Source organism: Malaclemys terrapin, chromosome 1 (genome assembly GCF_027887155.1).
Source record: "Malaclemys terrapin pileata isolate rMalTer1 chromosome 1, rMalTer1.hap1, whole genome shotgun sequence".
Taxonomy (NCBI): Eukaryota; Metazoa; Chordata; order Testudines; family Emydidae; genus Malaclemys; species Malaclemys terrapin.
The window spans coordinates 72249203-72276326 of NC_071505.1; the positions used below are offsets into that span (position 1 = coordinate 72249203).

At 43.0% G+C, this 27124-nt stretch overlaps 1 protein-coding gene across 5 annotated transcripts in view; it reads right to left on the reverse strand.

Moving 5' to 3' along the window:
* The window catches only part of PPP1R12A (protein phosphatase 1 regulatory subunit 12A), a 218721-nt gene that overhangs the window by 41555 nt on the left and 150042 nt on the right, over positions 1-27124 (reverse strand). For 4 of the 5 annotated variants that reach the window (XM_054027189.1, XM_054027181.1, XM_054027197.1 and 1 more), the window contains exons 13-19: positions 23515-23682; positions 22900-23076; positions 13393-13483; positions 10823-11020; positions 10455-10626; positions 9140-9258; positions 91-156 (exon numbers count right to left, since the gene is read on the reverse strand). In XM_054027189.1, the coding sequence (XP_053883164.1) occupies positions 91-156; positions 9140-9258; positions 10455-10626; positions 10823-11020; positions 13393-13483; positions 22900-23076; positions 23515-23682 (991 nt within the window). The remainder of the gene's footprint in view (positions 1-90; positions 157-9139; positions 9259-10454; positions 10627-10822; positions 11021-13392; positions 13484-22899; positions 23077-23514; positions 23683-27124) is intronic. The other variant, XM_054027218.1, reaches the window with a different exon arrangement.

Here is a 27124-nt window from a genome sequence, read left to right on the forward strand (position 1 = left end):
TTATAACCGAATCTAATTGCAATAAAAGAAAATTAAAACACAAAATCTGTCTCAAGAGATCACAACTGAATTAAAAATACCCAACATTACCTGGGTTTCTTTCTTATTTGTTCCTTCTTCTGAATCAGACTGGTGTTCCTGTTCATTTTCATCACTCTGGAGAAAATAATAGTAATAAAAATAGTAAGCTTTTGAAATGCTATTGAGAGTTTTTAAACATTTTATATTTCTAAGGTCAAAATTCAAGACAGAGGGCTGATCTACATTACAGCTTAAGTTGATGTAAAAGACGGTTACTCACCGTTGTAACTGTTGTTCTTCGAGATCTGTTGCTCATATCCATTCCATTAGGTGTGTGCGCGCCGCGTGCACGATCGTCGGAAGATTTTCTACCCTAGCAACACCGGCGGGTCGGCTGTGGAGCCCCCTAGAGTGGCGCCTTCATGGCGCTGAATATATACCCCAGCCGACCCGGCGCCCCCTCAGTTCCTTCTTGCCGGCTACTCCGACAGTGGGGACGGGGGGCGGGTTTGGAATGGATATGAGCAACACATCTCGAAGAACAACAGTTACAACGGTGAGTAACCGTCTTTTCTTCTTCGAGTGCTTGCTCATATCCATTCCATTAGGTGACTCCCAAGCCCAACTTAGGTGGTGGGGTCGGAGTGAGACATTGCTGTGTGCAAAACCGCTGATCCGAAAGCAGCATCGTCTCTGGACTGCTGCACTAGTGCATAGTGAGCTGTAAATGTGTGGACTGATGACCAAACCGCTGCTCTACAAATGTCCTGGATCGGAACTTGTGCCAGGAAAGCCGTCGAGGAAGCCTGGGCCCTCGTGGAGTGAGCGGTGAGGTGCGGTGCTGAGACACCTGCCAGGTCATAGCAAGTCCGGATGCAAGACGTAATCCAGGAGGATAGGCGTTGTGAGGAGACCGGTGAGCCTTTCATTCGGTCGGCCACTGCAACGAAGAGTTGCGTCGTCTTTCTAAAGTGCTTTGTGCGGTCAATATAGAAGGCCAGGGCCCTTCGTACGTCCAGGGAATGCAAACGTTGATCCTGGCGAGTGGCATGTGGTTTGGGATGAAAGACCGGGAGAAAGATGTCCTGGTTGATATGAAAAGGAGAAACCACCTTAGGGAGAAAGGCAGGATGTGGACGAAGCTGCACTTTATCCTTATGGAAAACTGTATAAGGGGGCTCGGATGTAAGCGCCCTGAGTTCAGAAACGCGCCTTGCTGAGGTGATGGCTACAAGGAAGGCTGTCTTCCAGGATAGGTACAAAAGTGAACAGGTGGCCAGTGGCTCGAATGGAGGACCTGTGAGCTTGGAGAGAACCAGGTTGAGGTCCCACGTCTGAACGGGCTGACGTTGTTGTGGGTACATCCGGTCTAAGCCCTTGAGGAATCTAACGACCATCGGGTTAGAGAATACCGAGGACGCGAGTTCCCCTGGGTGAAAGGCCGATATAGCGGCCAGGTGAACTCTAATTGAAGATATCGCCAACCCCTGCTGTTTTAGGGAGAGGAGATATTCCAAAATGAGAGGAATGGGTGCCTGCAACGGGGACATGGCTCGTTGTTCGCACCAACAGGAGAACCGCTTCCACTTGGCCAGGTACGTGGTGCGTGTTGAGGGCTTCCTACTGCTCAGCAGAATCTGTTGGACAGAGTACGAGCATTGCTGCTCTGCCTGGGTGAACCATGGAGCAGCCACGCCGTGAGGTGGAGTGATTGCAGGTCGGGGTGACGCAGCCGGCCGTGGTCCTGAGAGATGAGATCCGGACACAACGGAAGCGGGATCGGTGTCTGAACCGAGAGTTCCAACAGTGTGGTGTACCAATGTTGTCTCGGCCACGCTGGAGCGACCAGAATTACCTGTGCCTGGTCTCTGCGCAATTTGAGCAGTACCTTGTGGACCAGAGGAAACGGAGGGAAGGCATAAAACAGGTGGTCTTTCCAGGGAAGGAGAAACGCATCCAAGAGGGAGCCCGGAGCTCGACCTTGTAGGGAGCAGAACACGTGGCACTTCCTGTTGTCTCGAGATGCAAACAGGTCTATCTGGGGAAACCCCCACTTTTGGAAGATGGAATGTATGATGTCCGGACGGATAGACCACTCGTGCGTCTGGAAGGACCTGCTGAGTCGGTCCGCTAGAGTGTTCTGGACTCCAGGGAGGAACGATGCCGTGAGATGGATTGAGTGGGCGATGCAGAAGTCCCACAGGCGAATGGCCTCTTGGCATAGAATTGACGAACGTGCTCCTCCTTGCTTGTTGATGTAAAACATGGCCGTGGTGTTGTCGATGAGAACTAACACACATCGGCCACGTAGGAGGTTGAGAAATGCCTGGCACGCCAGGCGCACCGCCATCAGTTCCCGAACATTGATGTGCAGGGCTAGCTGGGGTGCAGTCCACAGGCCCTGGGTATGGTGTTCGTTGAGATGGGCGCCCCAACCCAGAGATGAAGCGTCTGTGACCAGGTGCAGAGAGGGTTGTGGGGCGTGAAATGGCATCCCCTCGCAGACCACATTGTGATCTAGCCACCAGGTGAGGGAGGTCAGGACCGAGATCGGGACCGTGACCACCATGTTCAGGCTGTCCCGATGTGGTCGATATATTGACGAGACCCAGGTCTGGAGTGGGCGAAGCCGAAGTCTGGCATGCCTGGTTACGTACGTGCAGGAAGCCATGTGACCCAGCAGGGTAAGGCACGACCTCACCGTGGTAGTTGGGAACGCCTGGAGCCCTTGAATGAGGCTCGTGATGGTGCCAAATCGGTTGTCTGGCAGGATGGCTTGTGCACGTCTGGAGTCTAGAACTGCGCCTATGAATTCTATTCTCTGGGTAGGTTCTAGAGTGGATTTGTCCTTGTTGAGTAGGATGCCCAACTCGTTGAATGTGTGCACTATTATGTGGACGTGAGCTTGAACTTGCTCCTTGGTGCGACCGCGTACCAGCCAGTCGTCTAGGTACGGGAACACCTGTATCCCTTGCCGACGAAGGTACGCTGCCACGACAGCCATACATTTCGTGAACACTCTTGGGGCCGAGGATAGGCCGAAGGGAAGGACTGCAAATTGGTAGTGCACCGCGTTTACCACGAATCGCAGGAAGCGTCTGTGAGGTGGGTAAATTGAGATGTGAAAGTATGCGTCTTTCATGTCGAGGGCGGCGAACCAGTCTCCAGGATCGAGGGAAGGGATAATGGCCCCCAAAGAGACCATGCAGAACTTCAACTTTACTACGAATTTGTTGAGTCCGCGCAAGTCCAAGATGGGCCGCAGACCTCCTTTGGACTTGGGGATCAGGAAGTAACGGGAATAAAATCCCCTGCCCCTTAACTCTATTGGAACCTCCTCTATGGCCCCCATGGCCAGGAGCGTAGAAACCTCCTGTATAAGAAGTTGCTCGTGAGAAGGGTCCCTGAAGAGGGACGGGGAAGGGGGGTGGGAGGGGGGATAGAAGAAAACTGGATAGCGTTATCCCCTCTCCACCGTGCGGAGGACCCAACAGTCCGAAGTTATAAGGGACCAAGCGCGGTGGAAGTGGGAGAGACGATCCTGAAAGGAGGGGGCTGGATCCTGGGGGATGACTGGGGCGCCGTCCTCGACCGCACCTTCAAAAGTTCTGTCTAGGACCTGAAGGTGGTCTTGGTGGCCCCTGGTTCTGACCGGGTTGAGGGCCAGCCCATCTTCTCCTACCACCTCGCCCTCGCCTCCGGGCCGAGTCTTGTCTCTGACGAGGCGGGGGGGGGGGGTAGAAGCGCTGAGGCTGCGGCCTAAATGGTCTGCGCTGAGGGCCCACAACATGCATCCCCAGGGAGCGCATGATTGTTCTCGAGTCCTTGAGGCTCTGCAGGCGAGAGTCCGTCTTGTCTGAGAACAATCCATGTCCCTCAAAGGGCAGATCCTGTAGGGTTTGCTGCAGCTCCGGAGGCAAACCCGAAACCTGAAGCCAGGAGATCCTGCGCATAGCGATACCCGAAGCCAGGGTCCTCGCAGCTGAGTCTGCTATGTCCAAGGAGGCCTGCAAGGAGGTCCGAGCCACCTTCTTGCCCTCCTCTACCATGGCTCCAAACTCTTCCCTGGACTCCTGGGGAATCAACTCCTTAAACTTCCCCATAGAGTTCCAGGAGTTAAAATTGTAGCGGCTCAGTAGCGCCTGTTGGTTCGCCGCTCTAAGTTGCAGCCCTCCGGCTGAGTAAACCTTACGGCCAAACAAATCGAGCCGCTTAGCCTCTTTTGATTTAGGCGCTGCAGCCTGCTGGCCATGGCGCTCTCGTGCGTTCACTGATTCCACCACCAGTGAACACGGTTGGGGGTGGGTATACAAGTACCCGTAGTCCTTAGACGGGACAAAGTATTTCCTTTCCACCCCTCTCGCTGTGGGTGGGATAGAGGCAGGAGTTTGCCATATCGTATCCGCATTTGTTTGAATCGTGCGGATCAGGGGTAACGCCACCCTCGATGGGGCATCCGCTCCAAGGATATTCACGATCGGGTCGTGCACCTCCACTATCTCCTCCGCCTGCAGGTCCATGTTACGGGCCATCCTGCGCAGAAGATCCTGGTGAGCCCGAAGATCTATTGGAGGTGGGCCTGTGCACGATGTGCCCGCCACTGCCTCATCCGGAGAAGAAGAGGAAGATGCCTCCGGTGGAACAGGATCCAAGGGCTGGTCCTGGTCTCCCTGTTCCTGGGCTGGAGCATCACCTGTGCCTGGGTCCAGGGCGTCAGGTGGTCCGGACCCAGAAGCCTCCATGCCCCCTGGCGGAGGCCGAGAAATGGTGGACTCCGGGGCCCCTCTGATGGAGTGACCGGAGCGAGAGGTCGAAGCAATTGGAGCCCCTTGCGCCTGATGGTACGCCCACGGGGTCCAAAACGACCAGTGAGATGGGCCATGAGAATGGTCCTCTGCCATCTCCTGCCAATGGCCCAAGTCCTGTTCCTCGGCTTGCCCCTGAGGGGGGTATGCCGATCTCGAGAGGTCCTCCGAGGAGTGGGACACCGATCTCGATGGCCACGGCGGTGCCGAGAGCGTCGAGACGATTCCCATTGGCTGCGGTGCCGCACGGTGCCGGTCCGGAGATGATCTATCTCTACGCGGTGCCGGCGATCGGTGCCGGGACCGCGACCGGTGCCGATGACCTCGTCGGTGCCGGGAGTCGGATCTGGACCTCGACGAGGACCTGGAGTATGCCCGGTGCCGGGAGCGGCCTCTCGACGTCGAGCGTCGACCGTAGCGGTGCCGAGAACTACGTCTCGACGTTGATCGGTGCCGACGATCATAGCGGTGCCGAGACGTAGAGCGGTGCCGCGAAGATGATCTTGGCCGCGAGTACGACCGGTGCCGAGGCGATATTCGGTGCCGGGACTGCGAGCGGCGTGGGGACCTGCTTCGGGACCTGGATCGGTGCCGAGGTTCCAGCCCTTGCGATGGAGGGCGCATCAAGGCAGGTTTCCCCCTCGACTGGACTGGGCGAGTCAACGGTGCAGTCGGTGCCGGTGGTTGAGGCGGTGCCGGCTCCGTGAGAGCTATTAAGTCTCTCGCCGCCGCGAAGGTCTCTGGAGTCGACGGGAGGCACTGTATCACCGCCGGTCTCGGTGGAGACGCTATCTGCACCGGACTCAACGGCCTCGGCACCGGAGTCGACGGTGCTGGAGGCACCTGCTTCCGGTGCTCCACCGGCGGACGCGGCTCTACCCCCGGCACTGGGGGAGCCGGCGTCTTCGGCACGGATGTCCCCGTCTTGTGGGCTTTTTTATGCCCCGGGGATAATGACCGGCGCCGAGGCACTGCTTGCGGTGCCGACGAGGTCCGGTGCCGGGGAGGCTTGTCTGACGCCACTCGCGTGGTCGTCATAGCCGGTGCCGCCGGGGCACTGCGCACCGAGGTGCTAGGTGCCGGGGCCTGACTTGTAGATGGAGCGTCCGGACTAAGTGCCGCCTCCATCAGGAGTTGCCGGAGCCGAAAGTCCCGCTCCTTCTTGGTCCTTGGTCTGAAGGCCTTACAGATCTTGCACTTGTCTGTTTGATGGGACTCTCCCAGGCACTTCAGACAGGAGTCGTGCGGGTCGCTCGTGGGCATAGGCTTAGCGCAGGAGGCGCACTGCTTGAAGCCGGGAGCGTTGGGCATGAGCCCGGCCCCGCGGCCGGGGGAGAAAGGGGGAGACGACCCCCTTAATCCCCTGAACTACTTAGAACAACTAGAACAACTTTTAAACTATTTAACTATTTAACTATAAACACTAGAACTATAACTATAACTATAACTGTGATACAACAAACTAAGCTAGGGAGAGTGGAGAACAGCTAAGCAGCGCTCCACAGTTCCAACGACCGTCAGGGGCGGTAAGAAGGAACTGAGGGGGCGCCGGGTCGGCTGGGGTATATATTCAGCGCCATGAAGGCGCCACTCTAGGGGGCTCCACAGCCGACCCGCCGGTGTTGCTAGGGTAGAAAATCTTCCGACGATCGTGCACGCGGCGCGCACACACCTAATGGAATGGATATGAGCAAGCACTCGAAGAAGAACTTACATTCCTCAGGCGTGTGAAAAAGACACCCCTCTGAGAGACACAAGTTACAGCAGCCTAAGCGCTGTCCACACCAGTGCTATGTTGGCGGGAGATGCTCTTCCACTGACATAGCTTCTGCCTCTTGCAGAGGTGGAGTAATTATGCCGATGGGAGAGCGCTCTCCTGTCGGCGTACTTCTTCCCTAAATGTGCTACAATGGTGCAGTTGCATCGGTACAGCTGTGCCAATGTAACTCTGTAGTGTAGATTTGTCCAGAGTTTATTTGAATTAAATCTATTTTGTATAAAAGCAACAGAAGCGAACATAAGGACAAGAATTTCTCCAAAAGTACCCCATAACATTCCTGGATGGCTTTGTTCTGTTTAACAAAACAAAATGGCAGAAACATTGAACAAGTAGATATTTTCAGTACTAGACTACTATATAATGGAAGAAAGTGGGATTATACAGTTAGCATAAGGAAACACTTTCCAACAGTGACATTTAAACACTTATTTTTAGAAGTAAAAGGAAAAGGCAACCAATCCCACCATTGGGAGTATAGGCCTTCTTGTTAATTTGCTCTGAATTCACTTATCTTAATTACTTTCAATTATAAATACACAGTAATTTGCAGAGTACAGGATAATTGATCTACTTCTCACAAATTAAGTATGTGAACTAAGAAGAGGGAGGAAATTTTGTTCTCAATTGATCATCATTGCTTATGTTTCTCAACTGTGAAACTACTCATGTTAGCATTATCTGGCACCAGAACAGCTGGCTATAAGAGATATCTATTCTTGCCCATTAGACACTTGTTCAACTGCACTTGAAGGATCATGAACTTTTTTTTTTTTTATGGTGTAAGTATCATTCTAAAATGACAATACTTTAGGTCAGAAGAGTTTTAAACACATCACAAACAACTCTGGGACAGTGGCTAAGGTCAGGGCTCTCTTCTCTGGACTATCTTAATAGGCTGGACAGGGAAGGTATTTGTTTTATATACCAGTTCTACAAGCTTCTTCAAAAGGAGTGAGGGGCCTTGTTTTAAAATCAAGGTAGGAAATCCAGGAGAGAATGGGCCTATCAGGCTCTTCTGAATTTTATCCTCAATTTCTTTTCTCTCTTATTCTCAAAACCCATGCTATGTATGCAATCCAGAAGGCATATTATTATTTGTATTACAGTAACATTTGGTGCCTCAACAAATTGTGCTAGACACTGTACAAATAGAGTAAGTGAAAGTAATTATTTGTTTTTTACCTATTGATCCTACCCAGATTCCTAGGAGCACTTTATGTTAACCATTTGACATGTTGAATATCGACCATTTATTCCAACACTTCGTTTCTGAGCCAGTTTCTAAACTATGTCAATACTTTACCTCTTATACCATGACTTAGTTTTCTTAAATGCCTCTTGTGACAGACCGACTTTGTCAAAGGCTTAAAAAAAGTACAAATGTGTTGTCAGCTGGTTTTCTTTAATCTACTATTTGCTCAAAGAATTCTAGTAGATTAAAGTTAAATGATTCTGGTTAATGAAAGCTGTCCTATCATATCATAATCATCTATGTGTTTTAGAATTCTTTTTCATTATAATAATTTGATATGTGCACTGCGTGGAAATGTTACTATCCCTTCAAAATAAGGTGTTTTCTAAATGAATGATCAATACACCCCAATTTAGATGTGTTTAAATCTGATCCCAAGTTACTGCTGCTCTCATTGTTTACCTGCACTTTACAAGTAGACTCCGTTAGCTTGTAGACCTATACAGAACAACTATATCTAAGCACATCACCAAAAGTCACTTTAAGCATGATAGGCCTACGGGTTTAACAACTGGTGTGGCCACACTCATGCAAAAGGAATGACGATCTATACATTGGTCATCTCATTCTATGTATTACTAATTTAAATGGCCTGGGAAGAAATCCCAGACAATATAGACCTCAACAATCCATGCTACTCCAACATGCTAACACATTTTATATAGAGAAAAACATGTTACAAGCAAGTTAGCAATTATTTTTGGAAGAACTCACTAGTATGGGCATAGTTGAATCCATCTCATGATGTTGCATTTCCTATGTTTTCCAGAAAATCATATTAAATCATAACTCAGTGGTTCTCAAACTTTAGCAAGCCGAGGACCCCCATTTTTATTTAAAATTTTTCATGGACCCCAAGTTCCCTGCTCAGCCCCAAGGCCCTGCCCCCACTCCACCCTTCCCCACAAGCCCCCCCCCCCCCCCCCGTCACCCCACCTCTTCCTGTTCCCGGACAACCCCTGCCCCTCCTCTTCCCCTCCCCCAAGCATGTCCCATCCCCGGTCCTCCCCCTCCCTCCCAGCACCTACTGCACGTTGCTGAACAGCTGTTCCCCAGTGCGAAGGAGGTGCTGGAAGGAAGGGAGGAGTTGAGAGAGGGAGGGGGAGAAGTTGATCAACGGGGCCCACAGACCCCCTGGAGTACCTGGCGGTCTACGGACCCCAGTTTGAGAAACACTGATTAAAATAATAGGATATAGCTTAGAGTTTTATGTGATAATTTTACATGAATTCTAAATGCTGTGAAATAGACATGTTTTAGTTGTTTTAAGCAGTTTCTCACATCTTGAGTCCAAAAGGAAACTCCTGTAGATCTTCGTTTTTCTCTTGGTCGCCGCCTGTCTCTTATTGATTTTGACTGTGATTTATCTTCTTCCTTCTCTTCTTCTTTTTTCCGGCCTTCTGTTAATAACAACATTTTTTAAATATGACACAGAAATCGTGTGATCTTCTGTAATATACAACTTACATGTTAATCTGAGAGGTGCTGGAGCAAGCAGCTCAGTAGCCAGTTTTAGAAATTATGTGGTAACACACATCTGCTCAGAACACAGATGTGAAATATTGTTGTAAATACCATTAAAGTGGTCTGGCAAGTATTTTGTATTTCCCAATTGCTTTCTGTAGCATTCTACTTCAGCCACTTAACCAAAATATTTCAATATAATACTAATACTGCTGACAACAATCTAGAAGTTGGTTCCAATATTCAAGCTTTAAAACTTCTGCCTACTTTATTACGGGGGCATCTGACTCAAGAGAAACAAGCATAAAAGAATACCAGGTCACACTTCCTCACATAAATATTTCCTTAGTTATAGCATCAAGAATTCAGTGCAATCGACATATGTTCATTTAAGCTTTCTTTGCAAAAAATCTCTTTTCAGACAATGTACTGAAATTTCCTGGATTTCATTAAGTTTGTGCTACGGATTTCCGTCTTCCTTAATGGAAATTTAGTTTCAGTTCAGCATTGGCCTTACTGACAAACTCTCTCACTTTTGAGTTCTGATTTTCCATCTCTCACAGGCTTTCAGCAAAATAAGTATTATTCACGGTTGCACAAACAAAACATTTACTTCCTTTAATGTATTTTTAACTATTTATTTACCCTTCTATTAATACAACAAATCATACACAGCCAGCAGACACTGTAGTAAGCACTACACTAACTTATTTATTTCAGTACTTCCAATCTGCATGGTTTTAAAATGAATCTGTTAAAAGATGAACCAAGGATGAGATAGAAGGAAAGAAATAAAACATTCAAGGTGAAAGCATCCCTTTGCTTTGATTTTGGCTTCCTTGAACAGCATTCTTTTCCTCTCACCAAACTCACAGAATTGCAACATAGTATTATGGAAATCTGACCCAAATTCAGGATCACTTCACGATAGAGGGAAATAAAGTATTATATATTGGGAGGCACCACTTGAAGACAGTTGCTTCAGAAGATAATGATCCCAGGGAGGCAGCGATGCTTCAAGTGGCATTAAGAAATCCCTTACCTCATAACACATGCAGTTTAAGACCCTCTGTAGAGGCAAAAGATCCTCTAATAAATAAGGAAAGAAAAAAGTCAAAACATATAGTCTTACCTCTCTCATTTTCTTTTGTTCCACTCCTGGGATAAACAGAAGTTATACCTATAAGGCTGTTTGGTCTGTTTACTTGACTTGAAGTAGAAAGAGAACTAGTGGAGGTGGAAAGCGAAGAGGATGATGACGTAGTTGGAGTTGTAGTTGAAACTGGCCTATAGCGATGATAGGGCTGTTCAGCAGAAAAAAGTAAATATTAATTTCCAAAGATTAAAAGGACACAGATAAAAATACCCATCATACAGGATATTAACATAAGACATATAAACAAGTAAAGAAAACTTAAGCCTACTATAATTTTAGTACCACCAAACAAAAATTAAGATTTATACCAATTACACCACTTAAAAAAGAAGAGTCTGAGATACCTCCTCAAGAGTTCTGGAATATCTTTGTCTAAAGTCATCTTCTTTAGTTTCTGATTCCTTCTTGTCCTCCTGTTTTTCTTTGTCTTGTTTTTCCTTCTCCTCCTTCTCCTTTTCTTCATTCTCTTGTTCTCTGGTTCGTGTAGGACGACTTCTTCCTATAGTTTTTTCAGCTTCTTGAAGATCAGTCAGTGTTACACCCTGTGGAAAAAAACAGAAGCAAAAAACATTTCAATAGGTGTCACTTACAGTTTTTACTATTACTGTTGGCCAGTCTATAAACTCCTAAAATAGATTTAAAGTTTTTAACTCTAGAGTGTTTCTTGCATTTTGCAATTAACAAAACTTACTCTTCATTCTGTACCCTCAACACGTGCCTGCTAAACTGTAGATCAACAATGGCTGCTTCTTCTGTGATATGATTTTCAATGGGATATTACACTCCTAAATCATGTAGGCACTTTTGAAAATTCCACCCTAGATCTTTTTCACTATATTATAAGCACTATTAATACTTTAGAGAGAAAGTTTATGAAAATAACAGTATTCACGTGTTAGACGGCTAAATTTAAGAGGCGTTGAGCCTTCAGACATTCCACTGACTACAACTGGAGTTGTGGGTACTCAGCACAGATGAAAAAAATCATGCCTGCAGCATTAATACCCTTACATTTCCTCACAGTGGTTTCTGCTTACCTGAATAGGCTGACATTTATCCTTAAGAATTTTCATGTTACTTTGAAGATAAAATTATCTGAGCCGGAGTAAGCTGTCTACTGCTATGGAAACAGAACATCTCAAGGAAATGCCAGGTCTTCTCTTCTCGGGTTTCAGCCATGTGACTTACTGAAATTCTGATGATGCCACCTGCGAGGTGGGACTAGGACTAGCTTATGTGAGCTGGACCTATTGTGTCCAGCATTGATGGAGACTGCCAACGTTTCCCTACAGAAGCCATTGTGTCAGCTGTTCTTAAAGAAACTGTTGTGGCCTCTTTTCATGAAGCCAGCTCTTGAAAAAGATCATCTTGCTGTCAACTCTCTCTTTTCTAGGGAAGGGCATGGACAGGCTTGTGGTAAGGTAGCTCCAATAGTTTCTTCAATTTACAGATTCTCTTGACTTTAGTCAATCTGATTATAGGTTTGGTTTTAGATTATAAAGTGCAATGATTATATTATTTGATTATTTCTTCCTAGCCCTGGATTAAGTTAAAGCAACCTTGCTGAATCATTTCAATCTGTCAGCAGACTAACAGGGGTGGATCGAGTCACTTTTTGGTGTTTTTGCTGCTATCTTTTTGAATGGACTCAAATGGTAATTGTGGACAATTGTTCCTCTGCCTTTAGGGCATTCATATGGGGGTACCAAAGCTGTCTTTTTGGTTTTCCTCTGTGTTTTATGTGTATTTGAGGATACTGGAAGAGTTAGCGGAGGGATGTGGGCTGCAACATATTCAATATACTGAGGACTCCCAGATCTACCTCTTTTTCACATTTTGGTATGGGCTGGTGAATTGGAACACGTATACTAGGGACTATATGATTTTTAGGGATTAGAGGAGTTGCAACTGGCTACCAGTCAATCCAGATAAGATGATGATACGGTTTGTTGTTGGCTTGGGAGAAATAGCTGAAAGATTGTATCAGTGCCCGAAATCAGAGTGCCCAACTATTACACCTCTACCTCGATATAACGCAACCCGATATAACATGGTAAAGCAGTGCTCCGGAGGGAGCGGGGCTGTGCACTGTGGTGGATCAAAGCAAGTTTGATATAACGTGGTTTCACCTATAACGTGGTAAGATTTTTTGGCTCCCGAAGACAGCATTATATCGAGGTGTATTTGTAAAAGACATACACAAAACTACAGTGTTCTTAGATCTTGGGTTAGTCCTAGATGTTCAAAGAGCACTTCTCTCCCTCCCCGCTCCAATCTACATCTAGGCATACTAGCTTGAATTTTTCTCTGATGTGGAACACGTCACAGATCCAGGTTTGTCACTTCAACCAAGGGACCATTCAGAAACTGAAGCAAATATAATATGCCAGGCCTGCTTCTTAAATAGAGTTTCAAGCCTGGAGCACATTGCACTGTGTTTCAGACAATGTAATGGCTACCAGTAAGTTTCCTTGTGGAATTCAAAGTGTTGGTTTTAAAGGACTAAATAGCTTGGGATCCAATTATCCAGGCATGTCATATTGTCACAGCTGAAATCAATAAAGATGTTCAACTGGAGCCACTTTGCTATATAACAGGAAGAGGCTTTCAGGAATACACTCTGTGGGGAAACCTCTGCTTGCTTCCCTCCAGTCTGCAGTCTGGATCTGTTAACCTTAAGGGCACACTGGAAGGCCCATCTTTTCTCCCAAACATTTTGAGAGGAAGAGCTTTAAAATTTGGAGAGGTGGTGTTGTTTGCAGTGTGGATTATTTTATCTGATGGTATGTACTGAGTTTACACTGGGGAGAACGGTCACTGTATTTGAAGTTTTACTGTGAAAATTATGAGGCTATTGCAGAGTTTGGCACCAATTTATGTGTTTATAAATAAAAAAACAAACAAAAAACTGTACCTGTGTGGATCTTCTGGACTGTCTTGCTTGCCTGGATCTAGCTTTTCTTTGGGACTCAGACTCTTCATCCCGAACAGGAGTGAGGTATGATCTAAAGAGTAAAATTAAAATAATATTTAAAACCACTAATTTTTGCACAATGCATTAAATGGTTAAAGAAATGAACATCTGCAATGTGATATGATTGAAAATCAATGCAATTATAAGAAACCCCAAAACTAAATTCTACATAATGTAACTAGATACCTAAATCTGTCTTTGAAAATGCAAGACATACAGAACTGTATTTTGAATAAATCTCAGCATATTTATAGCCAGTTAAGCTTTAAGTGTTATATCAGAATTATATCACCAAAATGCACCACTGATCTAGACAATATCCTAACCAGTCAATTTTCTTATTTACAATAAACTCATTTTGCCATTTTCTCCCAATACCACTTTCTTAAACTATTTTGGTATTCTACCAGTCTGCTAAAACAAGGGTGGAATATCTCCGATATACAGTGTGTAGGTATATATGAGTGACTGAAGCTTTAACGAGCATTTTATATGCCTATTGTAAAGAATATGGCTATTACAGGAAAGCCCTACTATGCCATCTATTGTCTCAGAGTATTAAAAACGCAGAGTACGTGATTGCTCAGTAAATGAATTTGGAAAACTTCAGAAACAAACCATATTTAGCACTGATTAGGTAGCATTGTTACCAAGCAAATCTATTTCATTTACAACTTTGCTATTCCCCTAACTTTAGTCTACTCTGGATATAGCTATAGGTTAGTGAAATATTGTCTTTTTTCAGTATTACAGGTTTGTAGTCATTTTATAAAAGCAAAGACCATACGAACATCTAGAACAACGGCCTCTAAGTAATAGATTTTTAGCCGTGTTGCCAAGCAAAACAAAACATTAAAACATAACACTTGGCCTCACGACTAATCAACCTCCCCCAAAATCCATGGCAGTTAAAACTCCCAAGTAGTCTTACAAGACACAAGATCTAAAACTAGCACTCCTCTCTAACTCTGGGGGAAAGAGAACAAAGTTTTCTGAATTATTTTCATGAGAGATTCTGTTTCATATATAAATTTGAGTGCTCTATCCTAAAGCCATTAAATGAATTTCTGCTTTTGAGGCTTCAACTTTCTCAGATTTGAATGGCATGCCCTTTCATGCCCTGCAAAGGAGGACAGAACAATTTGTATAGACGCAGATCCTCAAATCCTACCCCTTCCTTTCCCTTAGCCTGTACATGTACAGCCCACTGTGCATTACCATACAGGGACCCCTGCACATAGGGGGGATCCAATTTATGGATGCTCCACCGCTCCTTTACACTAGCTCTAATTGCGTAAAAGAGTGCTGAAACCATCACAAGGGCCCCAAAAGAATATCTCCTATGTACAGGGAGACTTCTCTGCAGGTGTACACTACGCCAACCCTTGACCTCTTCCATCAGAAGCCCGTGGGGCAGGTGGCTTGCTTGAGTGCTCTCACAACCCTGCTAATCCAGCTGCTTTAACAGCCCACAGAATCTGTTAGCAGTTCACTACAAATTAGTCCAGGCAGCTCAGCACAAATTAATCCAGCCCTCAAAGCTGCTCTCACTTGTGGTAGAGGCTATTTTAGCATCTTTAGAGTAACAAAGTTGGAAAAAAAAGCTGAGATGCAACCAAAAATGAAGGCCTTGAAACAAAGTTCTATTCACAAATTATATATCCTGCATTCCAAGTTTGAGGACAACAAACTGTGCAGCCTTGAACCATTCTGGGTCCCAAAACTGGTCAGTTTATCCATCTTTCACAATAACGACTTAGCTACTATCACATTTTCTGATGTTGTATACAAAACGGTTGGTTATGTTTTATTAGCTTTTTTGTAAAGAACATATTTGTTAATGTTGGAAACATTCCTTTACTTTTGGGAGACCACTCGCTACAAACATCATTAAGAACAGCTCTTTCAATTAATGAGATGACGGCCAATTTGAAAATACTAAAATTATTTAACATTTTTGAGAGGATGTTCCATCTTTTAAAAAAAAAAATAATAATTGCACAAACTAATATTGGATTATCACCCATGTTCTACCTCTACTTTAGCAACAGACAGATTAAAAACAAAAAGACAAATTTGCCCTAATATATACAAAAATAGCTATTTTTACAAGTGCCCTCCATCCTGCTATGTAACATCTATAAAATACTATCCATAAGAATGTTCATTTCCCATCCTTCTCTCACCATCCATGTAGTATTTTTGGTAGCTCTTCTCCTTTGCTAGATAGTGAGGCCTAGTCTAGATTAGGAAAAAAGGTGTTCTGTTTTTTAAAAACTGGGCTAGCTAACATGTTTGGAAATACCACTTACCACTGTGGAAGCAAAGACTAGACCATGCCTTCATCAGGAAAACCACATATTTTTAGCTTATTAGGTAACAAACATGTTAAAATTCTAATGTAGAAGAGACCAACCCCTGCTGGCAGCCCTGGGGATGGGGCCACTACTTTACCACCCCCTTCCCCACCCCCATCAACACCCAGGAGGCTGTGGCCACACTAAAAGTCCCTAGGGTTTACCTTGGTTGGCTAACACATGCTAAAACACAAACTGCCATGTCTACACTAGGATTTTAACATGGTAGTTAACATTTTTACACACACACACACACACACACACACACACGTTTTATATCACCTTAAAAATTGTCTTAGCTGGCCAGGCTCTACTCTGGGCTTCCCCCGATTAGACCAATAAGCTAACAAGATTTTAAAGGTGTTAAACTGCTTCTTCACTAGATGCTAAGTAGTGTTTCAAATTGTGGACTGGTTTACACTAGAAAATTAGATCGACCGAGCTACGTTGCTCTGGGGTGCGAAAACTCCACAACCTTGAGCAACGTAGTTAAGCCAACCTAAGTCTCTGTGTAGACAGTGCTAGGTCAATGGAAGAATTCTTTCATTGACCTAGATACCATCTCTTGGGAAGGTGGATTACCTATGCCAACAGAAGAAACCTTCCCATAAGCATAGGTAGTGTCTATATTGAAGTGCCACAGCTACAGTTGTGCCTCTGTAGCATATCAAGTGCAGACACCATGTTAGCAATCTTGAATTAGTGATGCACAAGTGCTAATGTTCATCGGATTACCCACCAGGACCCTCAAAATCTTTTTCAGTCACTACTTCCCAAGACAGAGTACTCCATCCTGCAAGTATGGCCTACACTCTTTATTCTTAGATATAGGACTTTAGTGAAATGCATATTGTTTGCCTACGCCCAGCTTACCAAGCAATCCAGATACCTCTGTATCAGTGACCTGTCCTCTTCATTATTTACCACTTCCCCAATCTGTGTCATCTGCAAACTTTATCAGTTATGATATTACGTTTTCTTTATTGATGAAAATGTTAAATAGCCCTGGGCCATGAATGGATCCCTGTGGAATCTCTCTAAAAACACACCATTTGATTCCCTTTTACAATTATATTTTGAGACCTAACAGTTAGCCTATTTTTAATTCATTTAATATGTGCCATGTTGATTTTGCATCTTTCTAAGTTCTTAATCAAAACGTCATGCGGTTCCAAGTAAAGTGCCCTACAGAAGGCTAAGTGTACTATATCAACCAAATTTGTATTCTCATAAAAAAAGTGATATGAAGTTTGACTTCCATAAACCCATGCGGACAGGCATTAATTACATTACCTTCCTCTAATTCTTAGAGTTCCATATCAGCCATCCATTATTTTGCCCAGAAGAGATGACAGACTGGCAGGCTTATAATTACTCAGGTTATCCTGTTTACTCTGTTATAATATCGGTACAACATTAGCTTTCTTCTGGTCCTCTGGAACTTCCCCAGTATTGCAATAGTTACTGAAAGTCAACATTAACAGTCCAGAGAGCTCGCTGGACAACTCTTTCAGAGCACTTGGAAACAAGTCATCCCACCTGCTGATTTAAAAATATCTAACTTTGCTAGCTTCTGTTTAACATCTTCCTGAGTTACTGTTGGAATGGAAAGTATTTCATCATGATATAAATACTTCATTTGGCTTTTTTCTAAATACATATCACAAATATCTATCGAACATTTCTGACTTTTATTACTGACAATTCTACCATTTCCATCTAGTAAAGAACTACTGTTAGGATTCTTTTTGTTCCTGATATAATGAAATAACTCCTTATTGTCCTTAACTCTGCTAGCCATAGATTTATTTGTCCTTTTTGCTTTCCTTATCTATTTTCTAAAATTCCTAGGTTCCTGTTCACATTAATTGCCCTCAGCTTTTTCTTCCTTCCATTCTCACTCACTCTCTCACACATGAGATATCTTCTTTCAGACCTCATTTCCAAGTCAGGTTGGTGTTATGTTGTGGCTGTTTTTGTTTTTAAACAAGCATAGCCTTCTTTCACAATTGCAGATTTTTGGTCATCTAGTAAAATGTTATCAAACAATTGCAGGTTATCATTGACTTTCTTTTGTTTATATTTTCTCCCAGCTGTTCTGACTCAACTGTTTTTAGCTTTGTGAAATTGCTCCTTTAAGGCATCACTTACATATATATTACTGGTTTGGACCTGAATCTCTTTGCACATCACAAACAATCAAACCATCATCATTTTAAACCTTCCTTTAGTCCCTTTGAATATGGTTTAAACTAAACCAGAAAAAAGCCACTCTTACACCTGATCAAGATTGTTCAGACAGGGAGTTACACTGGTATAATTATACTAGTGTAACTTCCCAGGTAGATAAACCTCTAGTCTAGAGAAAGCCCTAGAGCCTGCAATTACTATACTAGTATTTGTTACTGCTAATATACCTATAATAGAAAAGCTCCCATACCACTAGAATCATTTTTATAGGCTTATAATTCTGTGTGCAAAAATGTGTGACAGATTAAAATTGCATAAAGATTTATCTGATAGAATATTTTTGTCCCACTCTTCCCTATTTTGTTCCCAATCTTTTTTAAAAATTAGTTACAGATGAACACTTTCACTACTTTAATTTGCCCCAAAATGCACTGTTTGTTTAGGCACTAGAATAGCTTTGAATGGGTTTACTTTTCAAGTAAGATTTTGCAGACATTTTGTGTATTAATATGGACTAAGTCACTATATTTTTTTTAAATTTAGCAAGCTATGCACTACACATACAATCAACACTTTTCATTTAAAACAGTTTTACATTGCACCAAATCTTTTGGCCAGTATATAATTAAAAATCAAAGAAATTCAGTCCACTTGCAGAAATCTAACAGTGGATATTGTGATCTTATGTAATATATGTGCAATACCTAGACACACTAGTAAGAGTGAATGACAGAGTGACAGCCTTAACTCTGAATTTCCTTGTTTTTTTCAGTCCATAACAAACTTTCATTGGTTACAGTAACAGTTTAAAATTCAAACTGTTGTGATAGAAGGTTTTCTTTACTGGGAGCGATACTTCCACTAATTTTACATTGATTGCATTTATTTATATGAATTGTATGTGACAGACATTTTGCCTGCAGCAACCATGCTACTTTATGAAAAACATATGCGAAGTAGTGCTTACTACAAAATGGCTCGTGAGCCACATCATTCCCTCAGATGCCTCCAGTGTCAAAGTGGGGAAGACAGATTAAAAATTGTCCTAAGTCTAAATCACAAAATTAGCATGTCTGCCATGTGGTATCTTCTGGTGTAGTAAACCAGAAGGATCTAGGTTTCTCCTGCCAGTTTTCCACCTGTTGTGAATGCTAAACATCAATTACATTACATTTGCAACTAGAGAGCTTGATTTCTGAATTTCCTTAGACCTTTTATTTTCCAAAGAGAAAGTAGTATGTGATTACATATTGAAGATAAATACTTAGGGCTTGCCTACACTACAGGTTATGTTGGTATAATTTATGTTGCTCACAGGTGCGAATAAGCCATCCCCAAGCAACGTAAGTTACACTAACCTAAGCACCAGTGTAGACAGTGCTATGTCTCCCACCAACATAGCTACTGCTTCTTGAGGAGATGGTTTTATTATACCAATGGGAGAACTCTCTCCCGTCAGCAGAAAACATCTTCACCAGATGCGCTACAGCAATGCAACTGCATCAGTGCTGCTGTAGCGCTTCTAGTGTAGACTAACCCTCAAGGTATTTCTATGCAGCCTACAGCAGCAAGCCTCCCGGGTCAACAGACTTTGGCTCGCAAACTTGTGCTACCATGAAACCTAGAGAAGGGTGTGGACTTCAGAGCCCAAGCTGCAACTTGAAAGCACTGTCTAACGCAGCTATTTTTAGCACAGTACCGCAAGCCCAACTTTATTGATCTGGGCTGGTAGGCTTGATTCTGCGTGAGGTATAGACATCACAAAGAATGTTTGGTTCAATGTTCTGTATCTCTATGCGATCAGACATACACACTAATAACTGAAATAAATACTACACAATGCCTTCTTATTTCAGTGTATGATTATTGAGATACTTCTAATATTGTTAATCTTTCCAGCTATACTCTTAGCCCAGCAGAAGAGTCTGTCCTATCTCGGGGCCTCTCCTTTTGTCCCTCCAGACCCATGAACATGATACAGTTCTGCGGTGACCTAGAATTCTACTTTCGACGTCTCCGACTCAAAGAATATTTCCAACATACCTCTGAACAGCATACTAACCCACAGAATCCCCCCTACCAGCACTACAAAAAAAAAGGATTCTGCGTGGACTCCTCCGGATGGTTGAAACAACAGACTGGACTTCTACACAGATTGCTTCCGTCAACGTGCAAAGGCTGAAATTGTGGAAAAGCAACATCACTTGCCCCATAACCTCAGCCATGCTGAACACAATGCCATCTACAGCCTCAGAAACAACTCTGACATCATAATCAATAAGGCTGACAAAGGAGGTGCTGTCGTCATCATGAATAAATTGGAATATGACCAAGAGCCTGCTAGACAGCTCTCTAACACCACATTCTACAGGCCATTATCCTCTGATCCCACTGAGGATTACCTAAAGAAACTACACCATCTGCTAAAAGAACTCCCTGACAAAGCACAGGAACAAATCTGTACAGACACATGCCTAGAACCCCGACCAGGGGTATTCTATTTGCTACCCAAGATCCATAAACCTGGAAATCCTGGACGCCCCATCATCTCAGGCATTGGCACCCTAACATCAGGCTTGTCTGGTAATGTGGACTCTCTCCTCAGGCCCTACGCTACCAGCACTCCCAGCTATCTTCGAGACACCACTGACTTCCTGAGGAAACTACAATCTATCGGTGATCTTCCAGAAAACACCATCCTGGCCACTATGGACGTAGAAGCCCTCTACACCAATATTCCACACAAAGATGGACTACAAGCTATCAGGAACAGTATCCCCGATAATGTCACAGCTAACCTGGTGGCTGAACTTTGTGACTTTGTCCTCACCCACAACTATTTCATATTTGGGGACAATATATACCTTCAAGTCAGCGGCACTGCTATGGGTACCCGCATGGCCCCACAGTATGCCAACATTTTTATGGCTGACTTAGAACAACGCTTCCTTAGCTCTCGTCCCCTAACGACCCTACTTTACTTGCGCTACATTGATGACATCTTCATCATCTGGACCCATGGAAAAGAAGCCCTTGAGGAATTCCACCATGATTTCAATAATTTCCATCCCACCATCAACCTCAGCCTAGATCAATCCACACAAGTGGTCCATTTCCTGGGCACTACTGTGCTAATAAGCGATGGTCACATAAATACCACCCTATACCGGAAACCTACTGACGGCTACACTTACCTACATGCCTCCAGCTTCCATCCAGGACACACTACACGATCCATTGTCTATAGCCAAGCTCTAAGGTATAACCGCATTTGCTCCAATCCCTCACACCGAGATAAGTACCTACAAGATCTCTATCAAGCATTCTTAAAACTACAATACCCACCTGCTGAAGTGAAAAAACAGATTGACAGAGCCAGACGAGTACCCAGAAGTCACCTCCTACAAGACAGGCCCAACAAAGAAAACAACAGAACACCACTAGCGGTCATCTTCAGCCCCCAACTAAAACCTCTCCAGTGCAACATCAAAGATCTACAACCTACCCTGAAAGATGATCCCTCACTCTCACAGATCTTGGGAGACAGACCTGTCCTTGTTTATAGACAACCCCCCAACCTAAAGCAAATACTCACCAGCAACCACACATCACTGAACAAAAACACTGACCCAGGAACCCATCCTTGTAACAAAGCCCGATGCCAACACTGTCCACATATCTATTCAAGTGACATCATCATAGGACCTAATCACATCAGGAGGGGCTCGTTCACCTGCACATCTACCAATGTGATATATGCCATCATGTGCCAGCAGTGCCCCTCTGCCATGTACATTGGCCAAACTGGACAGTCTCTACGCAAAAGAATTAATGGACACAAATCTTACATCAGGAATCATAATACTCAAAAACCAGTGGGAGAACCTTTAACCTGTCTGGTCATTCAATGACAGACCTGCGGGTGGCTATTTTACAACAGAAAAACTTCAAAAACAGACTCCAACGAGAGACTGCTGAGCTGGAATTGATATGCAAACTAGATACAATCAACTTAGGATTGAATAAGGACTGGGAATGGCTGAGCCATTACAAACATTGAATCTCTCCCCCCTTGTAAGTATTCTCACACTTCTTATCAAACTGTCTGTACTGGGCTATCTTGATTATCACTTCAAAAGTTTTTTTTCCTCTTACTTAATTGGTCTTTCAGAGTTGGTAAGACAACTCCCACCTGTTCATGCTCTCTGTATGTGTGTATATATATCTTCTCAATATATGTTCCTTCTATATGCATCCGAAGAAGTGGGCTGTAGCCCACGAAAGCTTATGCTCTAATAAATTTGTTAGTCTCTAAGGTAACACAAGTACTCCTGTTCTTTTTGCGGATACAGACTAACACGGCTGCTACTCTGAAACCTGAGATACTTCTATATTTATATTAGTAAGGGTAATTACTTACTACAAAGTTCATTGTGCTATTTTAATCACTTCAGTTGTCAACCAGTTTCTTCCCTCCCTACCCCCCCATATAGAAATCTTTCCACAGTGTTACTATAGGTATTTGGGATTTTTTTTTTTTTTTTTAGGTGAACCGTTAAGCAAAGAACAGATATATAAACCTGAAAGTAACCTATGCCAAAAATCTACATTATAATTCAAGGGCAAAACAAAATAGAAGTAACATGAAAGAGCATAACTCAATGTTATCTTTAGTTTAAGATATTTTGTGAGATTCTTTGGAAGTTTCTCTCAAAACAGTTTTTGGAAGGTTAATGAAATCTGTATCATGTTGATAGCTGTTTCAGTACAGTTAGTAAACAGACAAGTATTGTTTCACTTATTGTACTAGTTGATTTACAATTAACTACTACACTTTTTTATAAATAAGAAAACGATCATTTTGTGTAATAGCACCATTACTCGCAGGACCTTTACACACCTCCGTCTCTCCCTGACCTCTGACGTGGAGGACACAGTGCCAGAAGTAGTTGTAGTCATGGTTGTGGTAGTAGCTGTAGCATTTACAACAGATGGCGCAACAGGAACGGTCACTGCTGTAGGAACATTGTCCTTTTCTTTCTCAGTACTATCCTCAGCCCACAAACGATTTGAGGTACTATCGCATCACAAGCAGCAACACAAAAAAGAGAAAAGGAAACGCTAAACAATGAAAGCACTTTACTAAACAGCAGATAACATGTAAGTTGAGGGATGGATTTTTTTAAAAGAACAAATGGAGAAATGTCTCTGCTATGAAATATGAAGCTCACCTAGAGCCATTAAATTAGATAAATTCAAAGTTAAACAGTTCACACTGCTTGAACTTTATTATTCTTTACCCTTCTAGCACTCAATTTATTCTTTTACAGACATGCATAGCTGCCACTTAATAGCGAAAGCCATCCACAATTATTTTTGAGCCAAATTGTATATGTTTAAACAAATTTAACAGGAAAATGAAAAAATCCAGAGCCCCGTGACCTACTAAACAAAAAAAGCATGCACATACATAAGCACACAGTTGATCTGACACACAGTGTGTTGATGCCCTTACCTGCTTTGTACACCTGCTGAAGTAGAACCCGTTGTAATCTTTGTAGTAGTGTTTGTGCTGGAAAGCAGATTTTTCTGAAGACCAGCTGAAGAGGTAACTGTTGGTGCTGACGTAGTACTTGGAACATGAGAACTAATCAAGTCATCTTGTCTTCTACCAAAGGAGCCACTGAGGGCGAGAAGCATTTATATAGGTTGTGTTTGTATCATTTATATTTGCACATAAAAACGTCATCAAGCTATGAAGTGACTAATTAAAACACATGACCTCATCTCAGACACATTTTTTGGGCAAAAGGAACATTTCCAAATTGGAATTCCATTCCTATTTCCCTTTATTCAGCCCCTCTTTCAGCCTGAGATGCTGGAACCTGAGAGTCATCCTTAATCCTGGACTTTTCTTCTGCTACTCAGGCAGATTTGGAGACAGAATATCACCACCCCATAGGCTTACATATATGTAGTTGTGTTTCAATTGCCTCTGCTGAAGTCCTCATCATCTTCACTGTCTCATTCTTCGACTAATGCATCACTCATCTCAATGGATTCTCCAATATCCATACACACAGATGCCAGCAAAATTCTCAGTTATTCATATCTGCTACCTCTCTTTTCAAGCTCTCTGTGGATTTGCTCCATCGTAGCTCAGAAATATTACGTCACTATTTCTAACTCTCTTTCTAACACTCCCCCTTTCATCTCAATATTTCAAGGGGTAGAGAGGAAAAAGAGGTCAGGAGGAAGAAAAGAACACAAAGGTTCCCACAAAACTGTCCCTGAACTTCTCATTCTGCATAGCAGAGTTGAAAGCACTGTGATCAGATATGCTTTTTCTGTGCCTGAACTTAGTAGCTCCATCCCTCATGGGCTCTACAGACTGTCACACTACTGCAACACAATAGTATGAGTACGGTCAGTTTGCCATCACTACTCTGGATTTTTTATTCTTCTACAGCTGTTAAATTTGCATACAAAGAAACCTATGATAATGTACAACTTTTATGTTCTTTTAAGAATGCAGGAATTACCAACTTAAAGAATCTGAACTCTACCCCTTGTGCAGATGGAATATAATACAGTCTTCAGCTGCATGATTTCATGCTATTTCTCAAGCCATAGCAATATAGGTGTCACATTCTGATTTGTTTACTGGCCCCTTTGGGCTGCCTGAATTACACGAAAGGGGCCAGAGAAAGCAGCTGCCCATCTTAGAATGCTGCTAGTGTGGGGAGCTCTCAAATGGTACCAAGCTGGCACACTAAGCCCCCACTCAGTCCTGGTGTGGGAACCCTGTGGGATCACAGCAGGAAGGCAGAAGCTGGAGCAGCAACCAGGCTGCTTTAAATTATGCTGAGGCTCAAAGCAAGCAGATCCTCCCTGAGATTCAGTGAGCTGTAACCATAACCAGCTCCTTGAGAGAGCCCACTGCAGCAGAGAATCTAAGCCACAATACAGAAGCTTTTTCAACAACTTAAAATATACATGTGCAGCATCTTGCTGTATTCTATGTTTGCCAAAGAACCAGCCTCTATTATTTTTATCCCCTCCCTTCAGCCCTTCTCCCACTGGAACACTCGCTCCAGCATATTTTTTTTTTAAGCCAGCAACAGTATCAAAATATGCACACAATGAATTTAAGCAAGCACATAATATTATTGCAACTTCATTCACCACACCTACCCCCCAACTGTTTGCTACTCCAACTAGTTGTACTAAGTTATAATTTAATTTTAAAGGGTTCTTGGGTGAGGAACTTTGTCTTACTTATTCTCTCAAGAATTTACTATACTTTAGGCACTGGATAGATTAATAAATACTATTACTAGTAATATATAGTTAGCCACTTTTAAACATACTACAGATAACTGTAATAGTGAACAAACTGAAAATTTGCTGGTGTAGATGTAATAGGACACCTAAGTCTGAAGTTAAATAAGATTCACAGTTAGCTGTCTTACCACTGAAGTGCACCAAAGGAAGGCTGAGCTGTTACATTAATAAAGTATGCCTAAAAGAGAGGACAACTAAACATTTAAGTATTCAATGATATACCAGACTGGGTAAAATTTTCAAGAGTGCCTGACTGACTTAGGGAGGTCAAGTTTGGTTTTCAAAAGTGAGTTAGGCTCTTTGGAGCCTAAGCCTGACTGAAAGTCAATGGGGCTTAAACCATTATTGAAAACAGGACTTAGGATAACATTTTCAAAAGCATCTATGATAATAAAAACAGTGCAAGTAAAAAAGAATGAAAAGATATTAGAAAGTGCTACATGAATAGGTCAGATATAGAAAAAGCTGATTGCATATGAGAAATAGCATTAAAACTATACAATAATGCATATGCACAGAAAGTTGCTCCTACAACCCTAACTTTGACATTTTCCAACTGCTAAGATTATGCAACCTTTGTCTTAAATTCCATTTAAAAAAATTAAAGGTTTTTCTTTTCTTTTAGAGAAAAACATGAAAGATATACTCTATAATATGGAACAATTCAGCTACACACTATTGGAATCACTGATTTGCATCTTAGTGACAAAGAAAAAGGCTCTGAAGGAGCACACCTCACCACCTTTTGCACCATTAGCATAAAATAAATAAATTAAATAAATTAATGGAGATATCCTATCTCCTAGAACTAGAAGGAACCGTGAAAGGTCATGGAGTCCAGTCCCCTGCCTTCATGTTTCAGCGTGCAGTTAGTTATCCATACATCCATGGGTAGCACAGCCTTTTTTAATCTATAAACTTTACATGCTTATGGCCCAATCATACAAACACTTACCGACGTGAGTAACTTTACTCACATGAGTAGTCCCATCAGTGGAATTACTCAACTGAGTAAAGTTATTAATGTGTATGTTTTCAGGACTTGGCCCTTTGCGAGAAAACTCTCTGCAATGTATACTGTGCATGCATGGATAGTTATTTTCAATGGAATCAAATCTCATTCATATCAAGAAGCTTCTTTAAAAAAAAAAAAAATCCAGAGTAGGCATATGTCTATATTCTATGAAGTCTGCGGCCATGCCTAATTTTAAAATAGTTCCATCCCTAGGAATATTGGCACAAGAACTTTGTCCCCAACCCCACCCCCCAAAAATCACAATTTTTCTACCCCACCATCCTCAAACTTACAAGAAGAGGCTGAACCATTTTATTCAAATATTTAAAAAACAGTCACCTTGTATTAGGATAATTAGTTACCAAATCTGGAATGTTCAAGCAAACAGGATGGCAGAATGGAAAAATTTATGCAACTTTAAATATAGTAGTTACTGCTATTCCTACTTCACATGCACAACTCTAAGCTGGTTTGTAAAACCATGTTTAGAAAAAATAATTGTTTGTGAAACAAGTAATTGGAGTGTGTGTGTGTGTGTGTGTGTGTGTGTGTTTTAAGAATAAACTTACGCCACAAGGACTTTAACTTCTCTTCCTTTTGGGAGTCTCTCTTGGCATTATTTTGGAATTAATTTTTGTTTTATGATAAAAAAGGGTGACATCTTTACGGTGGCAACGTTTAATTGAAAAATGTCCTTGTAGGGTAAAAAATGCATTAATCATTTAATAGTTTTCTTAAACACAAGCTAACAATTTGTTCACTTATT